Below are 24,687 nucleotides of genomic sequence, written 5' to 3' on the forward strand. Positions count from 1 at the left end.
CATAACGAGTGGTGTTGTAACAGCAGGATCATTCACACACACTGTTCTCCTGATTTGGAGGTTCTGGCAGTCTCGTGCAGACCTTTTTACATCCCGAGGGAGTTTACAGTTGTTATTGTGATAGCTGTTTATATACCGCCGGATGCTAACGTTGGCACGGCTCTCAGCCTCTTGCTTAACACCATAAACAAACAACAGCTTGCCCACCCCGATGGGGTTTTTATTGTCGCCGGCGACTTTAACAAAGCGTGCCTAAAGACTGTGCTTCCTAAATTTGTCCAGTTTGTGGACTTTGCTACGAGAGGTGAACACACTTTGGACCGTGTCTATTCAAACATCAGGCATGCTTTCAGAGCGACACCCCTCCCCCCACCTGGCTGGATCTGACCACCTCTGCATGTCCCTCACCCCCACCTACACTCCCCTGCTGAGAAAAACAAAGCCCCAGACAAAGACAATAAAAACCTGGCCTGAAGGAGCCCTCTCTCAACTGCAGGACTGCTTCTCATCTACTGTATGGGATTTATTCTCCAGCCTCAACCTCCAGGAGTACACGGACACTGTACTCGTACATCAGGAACTGTGTTGATAATGTCACCGTCAACAAAAGGGTCAGGGTGTTTCCAAATCAAAACCCTGGATGAATAGCGAAGTGCAATCCCTCCTAAAAAGCCGCAACACTGCCTTCAAGTCAGGGGACAGGGCTGCGACAGGGCGGCCAGGGCAGACCTGAGTAGAGGCATCAGGAAAGCTAAGGCTGCCTATAGGAGGAGGATTGAAGATCACTTTGCTGACAACGACCCCAGAAAAATGTGGCAGGGGATTAATCACATTACCAACTACAGAAGCAATAACCAGGCGACATCTAGGATTGATGCCTCGCTGGCTGAGGATCTAAATCGTTTCTTCGCCCGCTTTGAGACGACCAGGCCCTCAGCTGTCACACCACTTCCACCCGCCCCCAGCACCGCACACTAACACTTAGGGAGCATCAAGTGAGGTGTGCTCTAAGGTCAGTGAATCCCAGGAAGGCGGCAGGTCCTGATGGAATACATGGAAAGGTTCTCAGAGCATGTGCTGACGAACTGACCGGAGTCTTCACTAAAATCTTCAACCTTTCCTTGTCATTAAACACCGCCCCGCCCCTGCCTCAAAACCTCCACCATCATCCCCATCGCCAAAAGACAGCTGTGGACAGCCCAAATGACTACAGGCCCGTTGCAGTTACGCCTGTAGTGATGAAGTGCTTTGAGAGACTGGTCTGTCAGCACATCAGGGCCAGTCTGCCTCCCACTTTGGACCCCACCAATTTGCCTACAGGACAAATCGATCCACCTAGGACACTATCACCATAGCGCCCACACTGCGCTGAGTCACCTGGAGCACCGAGGAAGCTATGTGAGAATGCTCTTCCTGGACTTCAGCTCAGCATTTAATCACATCATCCCGGGATCCTGGTCCAGAAACTGTCTCACCTGGGACTCTCCACCCCCATCTGCCTCTGGATCAAGGACTTCCTGACAAACAGACCACAGTCTGTCAGACTCGGCCCCCACCTGTCCAGCACCATCACACTCAGCACCGGGTCTCCACAAGGATGTGTTCTGAGTCCCCTCCTGTTTACGCCTACACATCCGACTGCTCCCCTACCCATCTCTCAAACACCATCATAAAGTTTGCGGATGACACCACAGTGGTTGGACTCATCTCAAGGGGGATGAGTCGGACTACAGAGATGAGGTCAACAGACTGACTGAGTGGTGTTCAGTTAATAACCTCCAACTGAACACCACGAAAACTAAAAACTTATCTTCGACTTCAGGAAGGGCAGAGCAGACCCGGCCCCACTGTACATTCACGGGAGCTGTGTGGAGAGGGTGCACTCCATGAGGTTCCTGGGCGTGCAGATCTCCGATGATCTCTCCTGGACTGCAAATACCACGGCGGTGGTAAAAAGGCCCAGCAGCGTCTCCACTTTCTGAGAGTGCTCAGGAGGAACAACCTGAGGAGAGGCTGCTGGTGACATTCTACAGAGCCACCATAGAGAGCATCCTAACGTACAGCATAACAACATGGTATGCAGGGTGCTCAGCTGCAGACAGGAAAGCACTGCAGAGGGTCATCAACACAGCCCAGAAGATCACTGGTTGCTCTCTGCCCAGCCTGGAGGTCATTGCAAACTCTCGGTACCTCAGCAGAGCTGGCAATATCATCAAGGACCATTCTCACCCCAGCAATCAAGTGTTTGAACTATTACCATCAGGCCGACGGTACAGGTCACATAAAACCAGGACAAACAGATTCAGGGATAGCTTCTTTCCCAGAGCCATCACCATAGTAAATAAGCACAAAAACAAATGAAACTGCTTAGCTACACCATACTGTCACCGTCAATTATTATGCTGCTATTCTTACTGTCATTATATTAATGCTGCTATCCTGTATATATTGTGCTATCCTGTATATATTGTACTTACTATTGTTTGTTTTAATGTACCTTTTATATTTTACAATTATATTTATTATTGTATTTTTGCACCAAGGGAGTGGCACTCCAATTTCGTTGTACCCTGTACAATGACAATAAAGGCTATTCTATTCTATTCTATTCTATTCTATTCTATTCTATTCTATTCTATTCTATTCTATTCTATTCTAAATGACAAGACCTGTTTTCAGACCCAAAGGCGCAGACAATCAACAGTCTCATCCACAGGTAAAAAACCCAACATACAGCAGCAAGCTGAGGAGATACAAGGACACTACATCTACGTCTAGCTGGTACCGCTCAACCGCTCCTAACCTGGACATAGAATGGTTCTCTTTTCGTTTTGCAAATTTGAAGTATTAGGACATGTTTAATTACAAATAACATTTCAATTCATTTACTTCTACAGATCTTATTTGATAGATCTCTATATCTCTATTAAATAAATGGTAAATGGTAAATGGCCTGTATTTGTATAGCGCTTTACTTAGTCCCTAAGGACCCCAAAGCGCTTTACACTGCATCCAGTCATTCACACACACATTCACACACTGGTGATGGCAAGCTACATTGTAGCCACAGCTGCCCTGGGGCGCACTGACAGAGGCGAGGCTGCCGGACACTGGCGCCACCAGGCCCTCTGACCACCACCAGTAGGCAACGGGTGAAGTGTAAAGATAGATAGACAGACAGATACCTTATTGATCCCACAAGGGAAATTGTTACCTAAAGGCATCATGACAAAGAATAAAAATAGTACAGTCTACAATAAACACCACAATTGAAAGAGTCACATGGGCCTGGTAAGGGCTGAGAAGAGAAGAGAAGAGACCTTTGACCTTTAACACACCTTTATTACATCAATACTTCAACTCACAACCATAACTGAAAATGAATGCCAAATCAACATATGAACAACCCTCCCCTCCCACCATCAACCCCACCCAAATACAATAAACACAGAAAACAAAACAAAACCAGAAAACACTCCATTCGGCTCTTTTCAAAAATTCAAAACTAAATTATCATCAGTTATTTTGCACAAAACTCCATTAATGCCCCAAATAGAGACAAACTCTTCAACGTTGGACACCATCTTGTAATAAACAAACTCTACTTTCAAACGTGCACCCACTAACCCTTTAAACATAAGTTCTAAATTAACAGATCCTGTTCCCTTCATTTTGTTCCTCCTTGTGAGCCATATACTCAGCTTCGCCTGACCTATTAAAAAATTAATCAAGCAAATCCTACGCTGCGCTGCAGAGTACCTCGGACCCAGGATAAAGAGACCCTCCTCCAAAACACTCCCAAGGCCAGCAAGCCACTGCCGCAGCAATGAAAAAAGGCCAGCTAGCCTGGAACAGCCAAGCCACAGGTGCTGCAGCAGTTTCCTCAGTCAGACAGAAAAGACAGTGGTTCCCTGTTCGTGGATCCATATGTGCCACGTGTCTGTTCGTAGCCACGGCCCCATGCACTATTCTCCACTGGAGATCCGCACTGCGTTTCTCTATGGGAGGTTTGTACAGGGACCTCCAGCTGCCCCTCGGAGATGACCCCGGAGCCAACACACCTGACCACTTCGACTCCAGAACACCAGCCAACAATCCCCTGTTCAGCACCTTTACAGGCACCTCATATATAGCCTTCTTTGAAATCCTTGACAGGTCACCCAGAACAGGTGTTCGAAAGGAAAGAAGAGAGCCTCCCTCCTCATCCTGCTCCCCAACTGCAGCACAAACAGACAGCGAAGGGAAGTCAGCTGAACTTGGTTGACCACCTGCAGAGCGAGTCCCCAGCGCAGCCCTTACGAGTCCAGGAAGACCACCCATGACTTCTTCCACCAGTTTCTCCAGAAAGCACAGAGACCTGATCCCAGTCTCCTGAGCCAACTTGGCAGCCGTTTTCCACGGCCCTGCCGTCCTCAGGCCCGCCAGCTTGGTAAGACCAGCATTTACGAGGAACCTCTGCACACTATCAGTGCTGAGTATCCTACTTGGCACCAAGGGATTGTAAAACAGAGGCTCCTCACCAACATCACCATAAAATTGAGAACAGTCTCTCTGTACTTTAAAAACAGTCTTCCAAGCAATCAAAACAGACTGGTAAAAAACAGAGGTCTGCAAAAGGTCCATGCCAGTCAGGTCTATGAGAAACAGCTGCTTGTCATATGCAAGGTCCTTTATTCTGTGAAGCACCTCATTGGTCGCCTGTACAGTGCTAGCGGCTCGCCGATGACAGCGCTGCTCGTAGATGGCTGCTCGTCCGCACCGCTACAAGCCGGCTGTTCTCCCGTACCCGCATCTACAGCGCACTCCTGCTCACTTGCCCCACTAGCATGACCCTCTTGTTCACGGTGCACCTCCTGCTCTTTGTGAGGGCAGGATGAGCGTTTATGGCCAGCATCACCACACTCAAAACACTTCATGCTACCTGCACTGGCGTAAAAAGTATATAAGCCGTTTTCATACCGTACTTTAAAGGACACTTCCAGTGTCTGCGAAGGATCGTTCAGGTACATGAAGGCCTGCCTTCTTAGTGACTGAACGTGCTGCAGTCTGGCGTCTTTGCAGCCAAGACGAACAACCCTAAACCCGCTAGCAAACTTTCCAAAGCGGGTCAGTTCCTTTTCAAGTAGGTCATTCGGGATGAACGGCGGGACACCGGACACGGTGAACCGCGTAGATGGCACAAACAGTGGCGAAACAGCCACAAACAAATAATCCAGAATGAGCCCCCTTTCAACCAACAGGTGAACCAAGCGCTCGTCACGGAGAAAAGCAACCACAGCCTTGTTCATCCGAGAGCCATAAGTTATGTTCTCATGGCCCACCTGTTCACCAGCAGCTAGCAGAACCTGCTCCATGGTGTACTGCTGGGGTGCCACCACCCTGGCCCCATGTCTAATAGACAGGGGAGGCGAACCCTCACTAGGGAGGGACGCCATGACTCAAGGTAAAACCGGCCAATTAACTAAAGTTCTTCACTTCACACAACACAATGAAATAAACGTGCCTTACCTTTTAACCACCCATAAAAGCCCAAAGTTCTCTGGAAAAAAACAGTCCAAACGTCCCAAACTCACTCAGCAGCTCCACGCACTCACCACACACCTTCACACACCCATTCACTCACACTCCCAGCATGCAGTGCAGGAAGGAGACCTTTGACCTTTAACACACCTTTATCACATCAATACTTCAACTCACAACCATAACTGAAAATGAATACCAAATCAACATATGAACAACCCTCCCCTCCCACCATCAACCCCACCCAAATACAATAAACACAGAAAACAAAACAAAACAAAACCAGAAAACACTCCATTTGGCTCTTTTCAAAAATGCAAAACTAAATCATCATCATTTATTTTGCACAAAACCCCATCAATGCCCCAAATAGAGACAAACTCTTCAATGTTGGACACCATCTTGTAATAAACAAACTCTACTTTCAAACGTGCACCCACTAACCCTTTAAACATAAGTTCTAAATTAACAGATCCTGTTCCCTTCATTTTGTTCCTCCTTGTGAGCCATATACTCAGCTTCGCCTGACCTATTAAAAAATTAATCAAGCAAACCTTCCTACGCTGCGCTGCAGAGTACCTCGGACCCAGGATAAAGAGACCCTCCTCCAAAACACTCCCAAGGCCAACAAGCCACTGCCGCAGCAATGAAAAAAGGCCAGCTAGCCTGGAACAGCCAAGCCACAGGTGCTGCAGTGTTTCCTCAGTCAGACAGAAAAGACAGTGGTTCCCTGTTCGTGGATCCATATGTGCCACGTGTCTGTTCGTAGCCACGGCCCCATGCACTATTCTCCACTGGAGATCCGCACTGCGTTTCTCTATGGGAGGTTTGTACAGGGACCTCCAGCTGCCCCTCGGAGATGACCCCGGAGCCAACACACCTGACCACCTCGACTCCAGAACACCAGCCAACAATCCCCTGTTCAGCACCTTTACAGCCACCTCATATATAGCCTTCTTTGAAATCCTTGACAGGTCACCCAGAACAGGTGTTCGAAAGGAAAGAAGAGAGCCTCCCTCCTCATCCTGCTCCCCAACTGCAGCACAAACAGACAGCGAAGGGAAGTCAGCTGAACTTGGTTGACCACCTGCAGAGCGAGTCCCCAGCTCAGCCCGAGCGAGTCCAGGAAGACCACCCATGACTTCTTCCACCAGCTTCTCCAGAAAGCGCAGAGACCTGATCCCAGTCTCCTGAGCCAACTTGGCAGCCGTTTTCCACTGCCCTGCCGTCCTCAGGCCCGCCAGCTTGGTAAGACCAGCATTTACGAGGAACCTCTGCACACTAGCAGTGCTGAGTATCCTACTTGGCACCAAGGGATTGTAAAACAGAGGCTCCTCACCAACATCACCATAAAATTGAGAACAGTCTCTCTGTACTTTAAAAACAGTCTTCCAAGCAGTCAAAACAGACTGGTAAAAAATAGAGGTCTGCGAAAGGTCCATGCCAGTTAAGTCTAGAAGAAACAGGTGCTTGTCATATGTAAGGTCCTTTATTCTGTGAAGCAGTGTAGATGCAGTCTTGAACCAGGGTGGCTGTTGTCTTTGATAAAGATAACGCTGTGCTGTCTGAAGACGGAACGCTGTGACACGGCTGCGAAGGTCAATCAGACTCTGACCCCCCTCTGGCACAGGTAGAGACAGCACAGCAGACCTGATCCAGTGAAACCCTCCCCAAAAGAAATGAACCAGTCGTTTTTGTATCTCCTTGAGAAGAGAGGCTGGAGGTTCAACAACAGTGGCACGATGCCAGAGTACAGAAGCGGCCAGGTTGTTAACAACCAAAGTCCTTCCCCTGTAAGACAACTGTGGCAGGACCCAAGTCCATCGAGACAACCGGCCAGCAATTTTTTCAACAACACCCTCCCAGTTCTTCCCCTGAAAAGCAACACTGGCTCCTCTTTATCAACCCACCCTCCCAAAATGAAACCTTCACACTTTGACCAGTTAACCTTCGCGGAGGATGCTCGCTCATACAAGTCCAGTGTCTGTCTGAGTGTTTTAATATCACTTTGACTGGTTATAAAAACCGTAACATCATCAGCATAAGCTGACAATTTTACTGGACTTCCTGCTTCTTCAAAGGTAAAACCTAAGAGTCCCTGTCTAAGATGGTGTAAAAGGGGTTCAATGGCCAGCGTATACAACATACCAGAAAGAGGGCATCCCTGCCTGATGCCCCTCTGAGCTGGAACAGGCCGACTTAACCCCCCCCCCCCACCTTTAACATGACAGCAGCGTTTGAATACAACAATTTGATCGAAGAAATGAAAATGTTCCCAAACCCAAAGGCTTCTACAGTTTTAAACAAATAGTGGTGATCAACTCTATCAAAAGCTTTTTCTTGATCCAGAGATAAAAACCCCACATCCAAGTCCTTGAGCTTGGCCAGATCAATAATGTCTCGAATTAAAAACGAGTTGTCCATAATAGTCCTTTCAGGGACACAGTATGCTTGATCCACATCAACAATCATGTCAATGCAGGTCTTCAACCTCTTAGAAAGACATTTTGCAAGAATCTTGTACTCCGTACAAAGCAAAGAGACAGGCCTCCAGTTTTTGAGCAAGCCCAGGTCCCCTTTCTTTGGCAGTAAACTCAAAACTGCCCTTGTGCAACTTGTTGGCAAGATCCCAGTGGTCATACAGTACGTGAAAACCTCATAAATGTCCTCTCCTATCAGCGACCAGAATTTTAGGTAAAATTCCGCAGGAAGACCATCAACTCCTGATGACCGACCACCGTTGAGTTGTTGAACTGCTGAAGACATCTCCTCAAAAGAAACAGCAGACTCCAATACAGCCGATTCAGCCTCATCCAGCCGTGGCAGCCCCACCAGCATCTTCGTCACACATTCAGGGTCACACGTGTCAGCACTAAAGAGGCTGGCATAAAAATCAATAGGGAGCTTCCTCATTCCTACTGAGTCAGATGTCACCTTCCCATTTGGAAGCCTTAGGTGCAACATTTGGTGTGACTCTCGAACCCTTTTCTCCAGCTTAAAAAAGAACCTTGTTGGGGGATCTATTTCTTTAATGGTAGAAATCCGAGTCCTTATAAGAGCACCCTTTGCTCTTTCGTGAAGAAACTTGCCCAAAGCCTTCCTCCTACTGTCCCAGGTACTATGTGCATTATCTGTCCCACTTAAAATCTCAGTCTCTAGCCTCTTGAGCTCTCGTTCTAAGTCCTCAAAGCAGTCCTTAACAGTGGCCGTTGCATGTGATGTGTATTGTTGACAAAAAAGCTTAATCTGTGTTTTCCCCACCTCCCACCATTGAGCCAAATTGCAAAAGTCCGTTTTCCTTAGTTTCCAGTGGCACCAGAAGTCAGAAAAAGCTCGACAGAACTCTTTGTCATGAATCAGCTGCACGTTAAATTGCCACTGCGAACAGATGTTAGAATGCATCAATAAAGAAATATCTGCAGTCACTAAATGATGGTCAGAAAAACCAACAGGTGAAATCTCTGCTTTAGCTAGTCTATTATTATACATCTGGTTGATATATAATCTATCAAGCCTAGCTGCCTTCACACTGCTCTCAGAAACTTTTACATATGTATACTGTCTGGTTGTGGGATGGAGCTTTCTCCACACATCAGTCAAATCATTCTGAAGAATGACTGTAGACAAAAGTGAGCCCGAAGGTGGGTGAGGCTCTCCTTTGTTTCTGTCAACTGAAGGGTGGGTTGTGCAATTCCAGTCCCCTCCCACCACTACTATTGAACCCCTATTTAATTTTGATAACTCATCATTAATTTTATCGCACACGACCCGCAGCTGAGTTATGGGCGTAAACATTCATAAAAGCAAAAGATATTGTCACGGTTCGGCATGGCAGACCGTGGGGATATGGGGAATGAGGACCCAGGCGCGGTACTCTGTGTATAAACAGTGCGTTTATTTACAGTGTGTGGAAATAACAACAATAAATCCCCGTGCTTTCCCCTGACTCCCGTGTCGTGTCTCTCCGTGAACGGTCCGTGTCTCAGTGCTCTCCGCTCCCGTGTCCCAGCACTCCTCGTGCTGGCTGCTGTCAGACGCTCCACACTTCTCCTGGGAACACAATAGAAGCAGCCGTCAGGACACACTTAACCGCGGGCATACACACACGCTAACTAAGCTTAACTGGATGACTAACATGGAGTCTCACGCAATGATCCCACGTCGGTGGGAGCTCCAAGACTCTCTTAAGTAGCTCCCCCGACGAGGCCTGATCAGCAGCAGGTGTGTGGCTTCGGGTGTGGTCAGTCCCCTAGCAGGGCCACACCCACCAGGCCTGAAGGTGCCTATAAACGAGTGCTCAGACACACAGCCACCCACACACACATATGTACAAGCATAGAGAAGGGGAAGCAACACCAAAAATACATAATAATATAACAGGGCCATGACTGCCCAGGGGTCCTGAGTCGCCCAGTCCCAGGACCCTGACAGATATTCCCTTCGTGTTTTGATAACACAAATTGGAGTGTATTTGCAGAAGGATCAGACTTGGAGGGCCACACATCTGCCGTACTCTCATACATCAGCTTCTGTACTGAGAGTGTAACAACAACAAAGACTGTTAAAGTGTTCCCGAACCAGAAGCCATGGCTCAACAGTGAAGTGAAAGCCCTACTAAGAGCACGTGACAGCGCCTTCAAATCAGGAGACCAACAAGTCTACAAAGAGGCACGCCAATCTCTGGTTAAAGGCATAAAAGAAGCCAAGCGCAAATACAAACAGCGCATCGAGGAACACTTTAACACAAAGAACTCCAGAAACATGTGGCAGGGGATCAAGACACTCACTGGCTACAAAGACAGTTGCACACAAACCAACTCCCCAGACATCACCTTACCTGACACCCTAAACCATTTCTTCGCCCGCTTTGACCAAGAAAACAGGGACACCATCACCCATCCTGCCATTACAGAGAGGGACGACGCTCCCATCCAGCTGGAGCAGCACCAGGTCAGAGCCACACTGCGCAGAGTCAATGTGAGGAAAGCAGCTGGTCCTGACGGTGTAGCCGGTAGAGTGTTTAAAGCGTGCGCAGACCAACTAGCAGAGGTTTTCACCACCATCTTCAACCTCTCACTGCTACAGTCTGTAGTACCATCCTGCCTTGAGTCAGCCACCATCGTTCCAGTGCCCAAGAAGAACACAGTGAGCTGCTTGAATGACTATCGTCCAGTTGCTTTAACACCCATAATTGCCAAATGTTTCGAACAGCTCATCATGTCCCACATTAAAGCTGCCATCCCTGCAAACCTCGATCCATACCAGTTTGCATACAGGGCAAACAGGTCGACAGAGGATGCCATAATAACAGCTCTTCACACAGCCCTCACACACCTGGACTGTAGTAACACCTAAGTGAGAATGCTGTTTGTGGACTTCAGCTCAGCCTTCAATACAGTTCAACCCCACACACTGGTTAATAAACTAAGCAACTTAGGACTCAGCAGCTCACTGTGCAGCTGGATACTGGGCTTCCTGAGCAACAGACCCCAGAACGTAAGAATGGGAGAGCACACCTCCTCCACCCTCATTCTGAATGTGGGTGTCCCACAGGGGTGTGTCCTCAGTCCCCTCTTATACTCACTTTTCACCCATGACTGTTCACCAATCCACACCAGTAACACCATTATAAAATTTGCTGATGACACCACTGTCATAGGACTGATCGACAACAACGATGATTCAGCCTACAGAGAGGAGGTTCAGCATCTGAAGCAATGGTGTGACGACAACAACCTGCATCTGAACACAGCCAAGACCAAGGAGATGGTAATCGACTTCAGAAGAACAAAGCGATCTGAGCACTCTACCTTCTACATTGATGGGGAAGAGGTAGAAAGGGTAGAAAGCTTTAAGTTCCTCGGAGTCCACATCTTGGCCGACCTTACCTGGTCCACAAACATCTCCCACCAGGTAGGGAAAGCACAACAAAGGCTGTACTTCCTCAGGAAACTACGTCAGGCCCAATTACCCCAAAGACTGCTAGTAAACTTCTACCCCTCCGCCATTGAGAGCCTTCTGACTTACTGCTGCACACTCTGGTTCAACTGCTGCACCGCGGAGGACAAGAGGAAACTGCAGCGGGTGGTGAGGGCAGCAGAGCGGGCAATCGGCACTTCACTAACCCCCCTCAGAGACATCTATACTGGCAGACTTCAGCAGAAAGCCAGCATCATCATCAAAGACCCCTCACACCCTGGATACTCACTTTTTCCCCCCCTTCCCTCTGGTAAACGCTACAGGTCCATCAGGTCAAAGACAAACAGACTCAACAGAAGTTTTTACCCACAGGCTGTCAAACATGCCCTACCTCCACCCTGATTGGAGGATAACTGCACTGCCAACACTCATGGACATTACATAGGGCTGCTCGATTAGCACGAGGGAGGTGCTAATAATCGGTTCAGTCATTTTTAATGATCGTTGAAAGCCCAGATCGTAATCTAGATTAAAATTCGATTAATTGAGCAGCCCTAACATTACACCTTATTTATAAATCGTATTTCTGTTTATACTTCAATGCAACCAACACCCTTACCTCTTTAAACTGTATTTATTATAACATTATTTAGTATAGTTCCAACAGCACCCCCCCCACTCAATGTGCAATATCATCCCCCCCCCCACACACACACACACACACACACTCAATGTGCAATATCACTGCTAGTTAGATGGCATGTATGTGTACGTATATAGATGTAAGCGTGTATGTGGAAATATGTGTGTGTATGGATGGATGGATGCATATATGTATATATACATATATGTATGTATGTGCATGTATGTTTGCAGGTGTATGTATAACTTGTACATACCTTTCTTGTGTAAAAATAAATTTGTCTGTTATTGTATAAATACTTACGCTATTGTGTACTTCACACACATGGAGAGATGCCAAACTGCCTTTCACTGTTCTTGTAACAGTGACAATAAAAAGCTATTCTATTCTATTCTATTCTATTCTATTCTATTCTATTCTTGATGGTTGCTTTTACCACCTGTGCCCTTCCCCGCTCTATCTCACAGACAGAAACATGTGACAGGTGAAGGTGCCTAGAAAATAAAATTGCTACACCCGCACTGAGGTTAGTACCATGACTTAAAAAAGCCTGCCCACTCCAACTCATTCCCCATTCTGTCTCATTATCTATAGTGCTATGTGTTTCCTGTAAAAAGAACACATCAATGTTTTTGTTCTTGCTAAGCTCCACTAAGACTGCACGCCTTTCCCTATCCCTACCCCCATTAATGTTAAGTGTACCTACTCTCAAGCTTGCCATATAAGACAGAGAGAAGAGGAGGAGAAAGAGAGAAAAGACAGTGAGACACTTCCGGAAAGACACCCTTAGTGCTCCAAACATTTTACTATGCTTTTAAAAGAGTTTTTCCTTGTTTTTCCCTCCTCAACTTAGTCAGGATCTATTTAAGACGGAATCTTTTCTGTTTGCTCAATTGTTCATAACCAACAACTCTTCTTATTTTCAGAACAGATTTTATAAAAAGATCAACATCTGGAAAAAATCCAGTGACTTCCACAGACTGCATACCAAATGGCTCATCCAAGAAGCGGTTTATATCTTCTAAGGAATACGACTGCTGATGGTCTTCTTGTGAAACAATATCAGAGCTTTGTGACAGGGAATCATCTTCCAACAAGTCGTCTTCCTCATTTTCGGCGCTCGAAGAACCTGAAATTACATTCGCAACACCCACCTCACTTGCCGTTGCTTTGGTCTGTCCACTGTCCTGACTTTCCTCCACACTTTCCCTGTCCTGTATGTCATCACATCCATCCTCCACCTCACTGGTCCCCTGTACTATCCCCTGTTCTTCTAGCGCAGCCTGTGGAGCACTGGCTGCGACCTCCATTCTGTCACCCTGCGCCGCTAGCGGCTCGCCGATGACAGCGCTGCTCGTAGATGGCTGCTCATCCGCACCGCTACAAGCCGGCTGTTCTCCCGTACCGGCATCTACAGCGCACTCCTGCTCACTTGCCCCACTAGCATCACCCTCTTGTTCACGGCGCACCTCCTGCTCTTTGTGAGGGCAGGATGAGCGTTTATGGCCAACATCACCACACTCAAAGCACTTCATGCTACCTGCACTGGCGTAAACAGTATATAAGCCGTTTTCATATCTTACTTTAAACGACACTTCCAGTGTCTGCGAAGGATCGTTCAGGTACATGAAGGCCTGCCTTCGTAGTGACTGAACGTGCTGCAGTCTGGCGTCTTTGCAGCCAAGACGAACAACCCTGAACCTGCTAGCAAAGTTTCCAAAGCGGGTCGGACACCAGACATGGTGACCCGCGTAGATGGCACAAACAGTGGCGAAACAGCCACAAACAAATCATCCAGAATGATCCCCCTTTCAACCAACAGGTGAACCAAGCGCTCCTCACGGAGAAAAGCAACCACAGCCTTGTTCATCCGAGAGCCATAAGTTATGTTCTCATGGCCCACCTGTTCACCAACAGCTAGCAGAACCTGCTCCACGGTGTACTGCTGGGGTGCCACCACCCTGGCCCCATGTCTAATAGACAGGGGAGGCGAACCCTCACTAGGGAGGGACGCCATGACTCAAGGTACAACTGGCCAATTAACTAAAATTCTTCACTTCACACAACACAATGAAATAAACTTACCTTACCCTTTAACCACCCATAAGCCCAAAGTTTCCGGAAAAAAACAGTCCAAACGTCCCAAACTCACTCAGCAGCTCCACGCACTCACCAAACACCTTCACACACCCATTCACTCACACTCCCAGCATGCAGTGCAGGAAGAAGAGAAGAGAAGAGAAGAGAAGAGAAGAGAAGAGAAGAGAAGAGAAGAGAAGAGAAGAGAAGAGAAGAGAAGATCATCAATCATCTGGCTAAGATTAGAATTGGTTCTGACAGCTTTACTCACACAATCACACCAACATGCATACATACTACATGCACAAAATCTCCATCACCATGCCAACAACACACCTCTGGCACCTTTTTAATGAAGTTTGAAAATTAGAGTACAAGTGATCCAATGGCATTTAATACACGTGCGCACACAGCAGTGCACAAGTGAGGGGAAGAGCAAAGAGACAGGCATTTTCAAAGTCTGACAGTGTGAGTTCTCCCTCAGACAAGACTAAGTGCATCGCCCGGTGCAGAAAAATAACAAACCTGCCTCCTAAAATTTGTGCTCATACAACAAAATGCAATTGTGATTTATATTTTAGGGGAAACTTATTTCTCTCTAACAAAATACCATCTGCCATAAAAAATTGCGATTTTGTACCTTCAAACACTGATGCGGCCTTTAGAAGTTGGAAAGATGAAGGACTTAGGACTGTTAAGGACTTGTACAGTCATGACACCTTTCTATCCTTTGCTGACCTATTGTTTAAATACCATCTGCCTAATTCCAATTTTTTTGTTATCTTCAGGATAGAGATTTTGTAAAAAAGCAGTTCCCTCACTTTCCCAACCGGCCTCCAGAAACAAATCTGGATATCATCCTGCAGACGAACCCTCATCAAAACAGACTTATATCAGCCTTGTACAAAATACTAGATACTTCAGTTCCCAAATCCATTTCTCTTACTAAGCTGAGATGGGGGGAAGAGCTACAGACAACCCTGCCAGAACAGCAGTGGGATTCTGCTTTAAAATTGATTCACTCGTCCTCAATTTGTGCCCGTCGTGATTTGATTCAGTGCAAGGTGTTCTATAAAGTACATTAAACAAATGCAAAATTATCTAAAATCTATCCAACCATTAGTTATGCATTTAACAGATGTGGACTATCACCTGCCAACCATGCCCACATGTTTTGGTCTTGTTCTAAACTGAGTGCATTTTGGAGGGATATATTCGACACACTTAGTCAAGCATATGGCCAGACTGTCCCTTCTAACCCACTCTCCGCAATTTTTGGCATTCCCCCCATTTTAAACTTATCTGGCCACCTCAAACAGGCCTTAGCCTTTACCACTTTACTAGCTCGGAGGCTTATTCTGTTGAAGTGGAAGCTTCCCCACCCCCAACTCATGACCATTGGGTTAGGGAAGTACTCTTTACCTTAAAGTTAGAAAAACTTAGATTCTCCCTAAAAGGTTCTATTAGGAAATTTAACAAAACCTGGAAATCATTTCTCTTACTGATCAACACCATTACTTTACTTCCTGAGACTGAAGTGAACTGAGCGAGGCTACATTATAAAGATTTTTGGGTTTTATTTGTTATGTTTGTTACTTACTTTGTTTTGTGTGTGCGGTATGTGTATGGGTGTATGACTGGGTGATGTGGCTTGAGCTATTTTTATGTGCAGAGACTGGATCTCCACAGTGCCTTGTCTAGTGTGGACCTGGAAGAGAGAGAATTCGGGATGGGGGGTTGGGGGGGTTGGAGGGTATAATGGACTTACAATTGTTCAAAATCGACTTTGCTGTTGCTAACTTTGTATGTCATGGTTGAAATCAATAAAACAAAGTTGAAAAATGTGGCTTATATCCACTCGAAAATTTCAACAAAATATATAAGGACAAAAAAAGTCTTTGTTCTTTGACAGAAAATCACAAGAAAAAGCTTGATTTCTTAAAAAAGTAAAGCTGTATCTAAATAGTGAAAAAAGTTTAATATAATGTAGTCCAGAGCATATTCCACATAACTGTGGTAGTTATGCGTAATGGCAAAAAGTTGAGAAGCACAGGAAGAAAACCAATTAAGGAAAAACACCAACAACTATCTTTACTTTGAATTAACACTTAAACTGTGTTAATTCAATTATCCCTCTGGGCCCATGACAGGAATGAATCAAATGTGGCATCTTAATCTTATTCCAACAAGGTATGACACAGAACCATGAGCGGAAGCTGGAATACATGGAAATAACCTACGCAGGAACAGAGAGACCATGCAGAAGCCATACAGAAAGACCCCCAGCAGGACATTGGTTTCAAACCCAGAACCTTCTGGGTGTGAAGTGTGAAGAATTCTCAAAATTCATAATAGCAGGAAACTACATCTTTACTTTCTACAATAAAGGGATAATTGTCTGGTTCTGCCGAGGTTTCTTCCTGTTAAACGGGAGTTTTTCCTTCCCACTGTCGCTAAAGTGCTTGCTCATAGGGGGTCATATGGTTGTTGGTTTTTCTCTGTACGTATTATTGTAGGGTCTACCTTACAATATAAAGCACCTTGAGGTGACTGTTGTTGTGATTTGGCGCTGTATAAATAACATTGAATGGAATTGAATTGAAAGGGTGGTGACAGTGGGTAAAGATGGTTATCTTTACCCATTTGGACAAACTGAGGCTTTTTAAATTACCAAAAGTGAGAGATGCCACTTGATGGAAAAGATTTGAAGACCCACAATAACCCCAATATTACCCCCAAATATTGGTTAATTAATTATTGAACCAACTGTTGTCAAGTTCGGTTAATGAGATCACATTCTTTATGGTAAGTATCAGTGCTCACAACAACAGTGCAGTAATCCTACATGCTGTAAATGTAAATGTGTATATAATATTTTTGGGGGAGGTAAAAAAAACTGAGTATCAAGAACAGCAACCTCAAATGCATCTTCAATTGCAGAGTTGCCATTACAAAATGTTGTGTTGACTAACATGATAATGTGACAATAAGCCAGTCTCTCCAGAACATACCTCCAGAATCTCTTTCACCTGCTCAAACAAATCAGTGCCATCTACTACTATCATTACTACCACAGACTCCTGCCTATCATCATCAGTCATCCAGTCCATCACCACTGCAAACAAAAAGGGGCTAAGAGTCAATCCCTGATGTAAAAAGACCTCCACCTTGACTCCTATTGCACACCTCACCAGCTCATAAATGTCATGCACTATCCTCACATACATCTCTGGTACTCCTGATTTCCTCACACCACCACAGTTTCTCTCTCTTAGTGTGCTACCATATGGATTCTCTACTGTGCAACTCCTTCTGACCTTCTCTATATTTGTCCACCAACCAGTAGCATGCAGTGACTTTGACAGAAAGACAAGCAGAGAGTTATATGGATTAACATTAATGCCAAAGATATTTAAGACTGAGCTCATTTCAAACATTTGTGATATTTTCATAACCAGCTGTGCAGCTTGAACTCAATATTGAGGACTTGGAAGAAAAGTTAAAAAAATTATTTCCAAAAAAAGTCAGAACAAGGTTTAAAGCAAAGTGTTTTCCAGTTAGTAAGGCACAGGGCTATAATACAGACAAATCCACTGTTTCCACTCAATCATTAACTCTATACAGAGGAACCCTAACCCCTAATGGGAGCCTCCCGGTGACCTACCCACCTTTTCAAAGTATTTTATGGTGAAAGTCCAATGAATTAGTATAAGACAGCAGACCTTGGAATCCAGGAGTGCCCTTCTGGGCCATATCATTCCCAGTCTACCAGGTACTAAAGACCTCTCCCACCACATCTGATGCCAACGATCCATCAAACTAAAGCTCAGGGGGCAGGGATAGCTCAGTAGGTAGAGTGGTCACCCCATACTCAGAAGGTCGGGGGTTTGAATCCACTGAACAGCTACCCTGAAGTACCCCTGAACAAGGTACCGTCCCTACACACTGCTCCCCAGGCGCCTGCTTAGTGGCTGCCCACTGCTTCACTGAGTGAATGGGTTAAATGCAGAGAAAAACAAGTAATTTCCCCACGGGGATCAATAAAGTATACATTATTATGAAGCTATACAGGTGACCTCTCTTCATAACCTTTTTAACACTAGGAGCCTTTTGAGGTTGAGACATGACCAAAATGTATGTATTATTTCTCTACAATTACAAACCCTGTGTAAATCTACGTTGGTATCAAACTAAAGCTAACACTTGTGAGACTTTTTACAAGTGTGGGAGGTTTTATTAGATGATAGATCTTTTAGTAGTAGATTTAACTCGACAGAGATCTGTGCTTTCAGCAGAGACATTGTTTGTGCGTGTGCACGTCATTGGGTGAATGGGGGAAATTCGAACTTAGTGTTTACATCTTTTTGCAGAATCTTTTTACCTGCTCTTTAATTTTTTGTTGTTCTAGTGGTGTTTAGTGGTCATGGAAATGGTGAGCTTTTAGCTGAGATTCTGACATTTATTTATCTGTGAAACCATAAATGTCAGTGTTATTTGGTATGAATGTAATCATGATCTCCAAAGTCAGTTTAAATGACTCACCACAGAAAAACTCATCTGGAGAATAATTGATTAATCCAACATGGTTCTAAGGCTTCTTTATCATCATATCTATATGTATTCATATTAATATGTAAATGTTATCATAGATAGAACTGGATATAATGTTACCAGTTATGAAAAACACTATACTGGTTCATTCACAGGGTTGTTGGAACCTTACATATGAAACCAGAATGTGAATACAGAAAAGATGATGAATTCATAGAGCTCAACCTACTAAAGACCCAAGATATGCTTGCAAGAGATGGATACTATTTCATACTGATGAAATGATTTCTCACTGGGTGTAAGGTGTGCAGGTGCAAGTTAGAGAAGCAGGAAGCTCTCGTACCTTAGCCAATTGTGAGTTTACCCATTTTGTGAAAGTCTTCTTCTGAACGTCTTCTCTTTCATCTGTCGGGGTGAAAAAAATAAAAAGACAGAGTTAGGAAAAAGAAAAGGAAAAAAATCTGTTTGTGTTACTCCAAAATTCCTTTTTTTCTGCTACCTAACATCAAGCTCATGATACTGTCTGACAGTCTCTTTCAATTCTACAATCCTGCCTTTCTTCCCTCTTGCTGCCTCAGATCACGCCTTTCCCATCTTCTCTTCCTTTGTCTTTTGCCGGCAGCAGCACTGTTCCCACCACATCCTGTTGGCCAACAGCATCAAAGGTGGTCACTGTTAACCTGAGTTCTGTGGAAATGTTGTTCTTGATGAGCCACATATTCGATTTGATTTTACATCAGATGCCTTTCTCACTTGGAGTAAAACGGCTTGGTGAGATTCTTGTTAAAGACTTGATAAAATACTTTATTTGACTCTTTAAGCCAGGGTTTATCCCTGTGGAGTTTTCCTTTTTTAAATTTGAAGCTTAACTGCCGTGTGTTGTGCAGCATGCATAAGATGGAAACTGACTCACATGATGACCGCCCCAAGAAAGGAAGACCTCTGCTCCTGAGGACAAATTCATCTGAATTTATCCTCAGCCTCAGAAATCACAACTGTATTTAATGTTTAATTGTAATCAACTGAATGATTGTCCATAGTTAAATTATCTTTAAATCTTTAAATTAATCACTGATTTTTAAAAATCTGTCCTAAATGTACGTTGATAAGATGATTTTTAAATTTTATTTAAGGACACCATGAGACCTGGGGTCCAGGGACTTCAATTGCCTCTGCTTTCAGCTTTAACCTTTGTGTTTGTGTAATAACTGTGTGTAAATGCGCATATAAGTCTGCACACAGGGAGAGAAAGGCCATGACCAATAGTCCTCTTAAACTGCTGTTCTAATTTGGAACTGATTTACATGTGCAAACACACACACACACACAAACGCACACACACACACACACACACACACACACACACACACACACACACACACACACACACACACACACACACACACACACACACAGGCCTATGATTCATGAACACAGCTACTTCTGCATACTGCATCTCATTAAAGGGAATCCAGCCTTAATAGCTCCATCTTAATTTAGAAAAAGTGACAAAAAGCGGTGGAGAAAATCATGCATAGAAGTGATAAAAAAAGAAAGATGTAGGGAAAGAGAAAACAATTAAAATGAAACCTCTCGAGGAGAAAAAAGATTGAAAACAGTTTAGACAAGGCAATTAAAAGCAGAGAACAGTGCAGACAATATGAAAAGACAGTGAGTAAAGAGAAAGATAGATAGTTGAAGGACACAAAGTCAAAGACAAAAAGAAGACAGAGGGTTATTTTGACACTGATGACCAAAGACTAGATTGGTTCCAGCCTTCAGTTTAAAAAGCAGCAGCCTTATGTATAAAGTTTATGTTTTTGTTGTCACTGTGTGTTTGTGTAGTTCAAATCAAAGGTTTTACTGTTTGTGTTGAAAGCTTCAGGGGATAAAAAAGAGAAATAAGCGCCTGTGCCATTTTCAAAATCAAATAGCAAATTTCCAACATATGTGCTTGCACACTAAATATGTACTTTCATCTTTAAATAGCAGAATGAATTCTAAAGCGTGCAGGGTTATAGACTTTGCTCAGTGCTGCAAAAGTGATTTCACAGTGCTTCACAGTGCAGATGGATAATGACCCAAAGCATGCTAGAAATGCAACCCAAGAGTTTCTCCAGGCAAAAAAATGTTCAATTACCAAGTCAGTCACAAGATATGATCTCAATCCAGTAGAGCAACCAGCAACTTTTAAAAACTATTTAAAATGATTTCTATTTGTCCAACTCATTTTGAACCTTCAAAATAGAGGACTATGTGGAAAATGGGTGTAACAGTTAATTACAACTGAGCAGCAACATCAAATCAAATGTTTTGCCCGTAGAGTCTGGTGAAACTAGACATACAGGGATACAAGTGGATCCAAAACTTTGTACTTTGAACATAGCAGTTTCTAAGCTAGTTACCTTAAAAGAAACTGGAATGTTATTGTCATTGCAATGGAAACCAGCTAAGATCCCAGTAAATGAAACTAATGAGGCCTGGCTTGAAATAATCAGAGGTAAAAAAAAAACAAAACAAAACAAAACCAAGTTAAGATGTCGGCAATAACAGAATAGAATAGAATGGAAACATTCTTTTTGTCTCTCATTGGGTAAATTCACAAATAAAGTAAAAAAAAAAAAAAAAAAAATACTGAATGTAGTAAATCAGTAACTGCTTTATAAAAGCAGCAACCCGGAGATAGTAGAATAACATCTAACAAGTGACACAAGGATTCTGTCTTCATTTAACTAATCATAACATGACCCTAAAATGCATTTTTAACCAATTTGATGCAAATAGGAATTAAAAACGTAAATAATGGCTGAAAAAAACCCAAGGTTTTTTTTAGGTTTTTTAGCTCATAAAAATTGTAAATTGCAAAATAATGACTTCCTGTGGGACTGATGGATGGGCCATGCTGGATTACCATTCATCACTTTAACTGTTAGTTTTATTGGAATGTAACTTTTAGTAGACGTGGCTGATGCAGGATGAGAAGTCTAGGATAATATGACCCAGGTTGAAACAATACCACAACTTAGTGTGTTAAAGTTTCCCCTCAGTGGTGCTAAAATAATTTCCCATCAAAATATGTGAATACAACTGAGCTGAATGGAAGGTGAAGTAGTCATAAGGTGAAAAAATACTATAACTCCATAATTAAGCTGTAAGTTCTTACACAGATAATGCAATCTCCTTCTATTTTAATGCAAATAAATTTAACATCAGGCAAGGGGTGCTTCTATATCACTTAGCTTGCACAAGCTCAAGTTATTATCGTAGAGCTATAACTCTTTATCATAGTCACATTATGAGATTCCTGGTTTGCTTATGTTTCTCGTTTTCATACTATTTAGTGAGCTTTCTTGTTCTTGATTATCTTTGCTTTATTCCTTTCTTTCAGTTTCACTTTTCCTTTTGTGTTTAGTCCCGTCACATCTAGGTCCTCTACTCATTTCCCCTCTTGTTTCCTTTGTCTCTTCCCTGTGTTTTGTCCTTCCTTTGTATTTCCTTGTGAAGTCAGTCTTGGCTCCCTAGCGGTGTCCCTGTTTCTGAGTGGTCTGTGTGTCCTGTCTACATGGTTGTCTGGGTTCCCTTTTTAGTTCTGTCAAGTTGTATGTCTAAGTCTAGGCCCCTGTTTTAGCTACTTCCTGTTTTACTTTGGTAGGTCCTTGTCCCATGTATGTCATTTTCAGTTTCACTTCTTTAATTCTGTTCAACCATTTTCCCCACCTGTTGCCCGTTCCCTTGTCATCTTATATGGAAACATGGCAAGCATAATATAACTAAATGGTAAATGGCCTGTATTTATATAGCGCTTTACTAGTCCCTAAGGACCCCAAAGCGCTTTACATATCCAGACATCCACCCATTCACACACACATTCACACACTGGTGATGGCAAGCTACGCTGTAGCCACAGCCACCCTGGGGCGCACTGACAGAGGCGAGGCTGCCGGACACTGGCGCCACCAGGCCCTCTGACCACCACCAGTAGGCAACGGGTGAAGTGTCTTGCCCAAGGACACAACAACCGAGACTGTCCAAGCTGGGGCTCGAACCGGCAACCTTCCGATTACAAGGCGAACTCCCAACTCTTGAGCCACGATCGCCCGTGAGCAAAGATCACATTGACATGAAATAATGATCAACTCATTTACATATCTGCCTTGAACTTGCACTTATTATAATAAAATGCTTTTCTAGGAGTCTTGAACTGCGTGATGGCAAAGAAACCTGACAAGGCAAATAAGTGATCCGTTTCTACAGTCGGAGTGGCCCTCTGCAACAGCCATGTTTGCCAATGTTTTGGTCCCAGCTGCCTAGCAACAGTAATGGCTATTAGCCAGGGAAAGGAATATGAGACCAAATCCAATCAGATCAGGTCATTACCGAGAGATCAGATGGGGAAGACTTGATGAAGAGAAGTAAGACAGAGAGGGAAAGGCACAATGACATAAGAAAAATGGAAAACAGAAGAAAAGAATGAGAGGGGGCAATGACTAGGAAGTGAGAGTAAAGGATTACAAGCTTATGTTCACATCAATGTCAAAAATAGCCTCTGCAATAAAAGTAAGTGTCAGTACAAAATGTGTAGAAATATGCATGTGTGTTAAATTTTCAAAGGCTGCCACAGATGTAATCCAGCATTTTTATCTTCAGTAAGAAAAAAATCAAGCCAGTGCATTTTGTATCTGTGTTTGCAAGTGTTTTGCATCTGCCTCTGTGCGTGTTTGGGTGTGTGTGTGCGTGTTTGTGTGTGTGTGTGTGTGTGTGCGTGTGTGTGTGTGTGTGTGTGTAGTTTTCCAGGAAAAAGTACATTTATAGGCTCCAAAATGTGGAACTGATACCAATCATCTGCAGGCAGGGAGCAGAAGGAGAGACAGAGGAAGGAAGAAAAGAAAAAGAAAATGGGCATGTGGAAAAAAACAAAACAGATAGGAAATGTCCTGAGCTCTAGAGGGAAAGAAACACTTTTGACTTTTATCCTCCTTCATTAAAAAAATGTCTTCCAACTGCCACCCTACACAAAGCATGGCAATACAATAGGATGCAAAAATAGTGCCTTGGGCCAGACATTTGCATTACGATGTGACTCACAAAAGTCATTAGTTGAAAAAGACAAAAGAAAATTTTTTTAGTGCAAAACTATAAATAAAATAGATAGATAAATAGATAAATAGAGATCAGGAGGAATGAAAATGTATTACAAAGATAAATGAGTGAAGATTCCTTTCTCCTAGCGGGTGAAACCCTGTTAGACAGTATATCAAACACCCTTTCATAAAAACGTATGATAATGTGCGAGTGTGTGAAAGACTATAAAGATTGTGTGGGAAAGGGTGTAACATCTTACTGCGTCTGTGTGAAACACAAAGAGATGTGTGTGTGCGTATGTGTCACCGACAGACAAACAGAGCCAACACAGAAAATGTGACTGGAGAGCAGCGATATTTATTTTGCTGCTACTTCGCGACTTAACAATTTGACACTCAAATTCTCACACAGCTATAAATCCATTAATAGACCGAAGTAACTAAAGCCATTGCACCTGCTAAAGCAACAAAAGGCTTAACTGAGTATTCCCATTTTATCCCTCTACTCAAAATTCAAGCCAACTGCTGTTCAATTGACAGAATACACTGGATAAATGTATCTGCATTATACCACTGCTTCTGCTCACTGTTATGTTTGCACTGGTCTTGTCAGTCTACTGGAGGATTATCTGTCCTAGCAGGATGCACACAGATTTAAAACATAATATAACAATATGTGAAGTAATTCCCGGGACTTGATATTATGCCTGCTGGCTGACTGCGTTTCCTGACACAAGGGCTGTCAAAAATGCCTTTTTTGAATGATTTACCTCATTATTAGTAAACTGGTATGACAATTGGTATGACATGTAACAACGACAAGGGAGGGCAGTAGATCTGATATCTGGACTATACATAGTTTGTCCTTTGGAGGGCACTGACAATTTTTTTCTT

General features: G+C 43.9%; 1 protein-coding gene across 1 annotated transcript in view; it reads right to left on the minus strand.

Moving 5' to 3' along the window:
• LOC116316656 (dystrophin-like) overlaps nucleotides 1–19,349 on the minus strand; it is a 233,304-nt gene extending 213,955 nt beyond the window's left edge. Inside the window, exons 1-2 of the mRNA XM_039607248.1 lie at nucleotides 19,212–19,349; nucleotides 19,056–19,117 (exon numbers count right to left, since the gene is read on the minus strand). Coding sequence (XP_039463182.1) covers nucleotides 19,056–19,117; nucleotides 19,212–19,227 — 78 coding nt within the window. The 5' untranslated portion in view covers nucleotides 19,228–19,349. The remainder of the gene's footprint in view (nucleotides 1–19,055; nucleotides 19,118–19,211) is intronic.
• Nucleotides 19,350–24,687: the final 5,338 nt, after the last annotated feature.

Source organism: Oreochromis aureus, linkage group 23 (genome assembly GCF_013358895.1).
Source record: "Oreochromis aureus strain Israel breed Guangdong linkage group 23, ZZ_aureus, whole genome shotgun sequence".
NCBI lineage: Eukaryota > Metazoa > Chordata > Actinopteri > Cichliformes > Cichlidae > Oreochromis > Oreochromis aureus.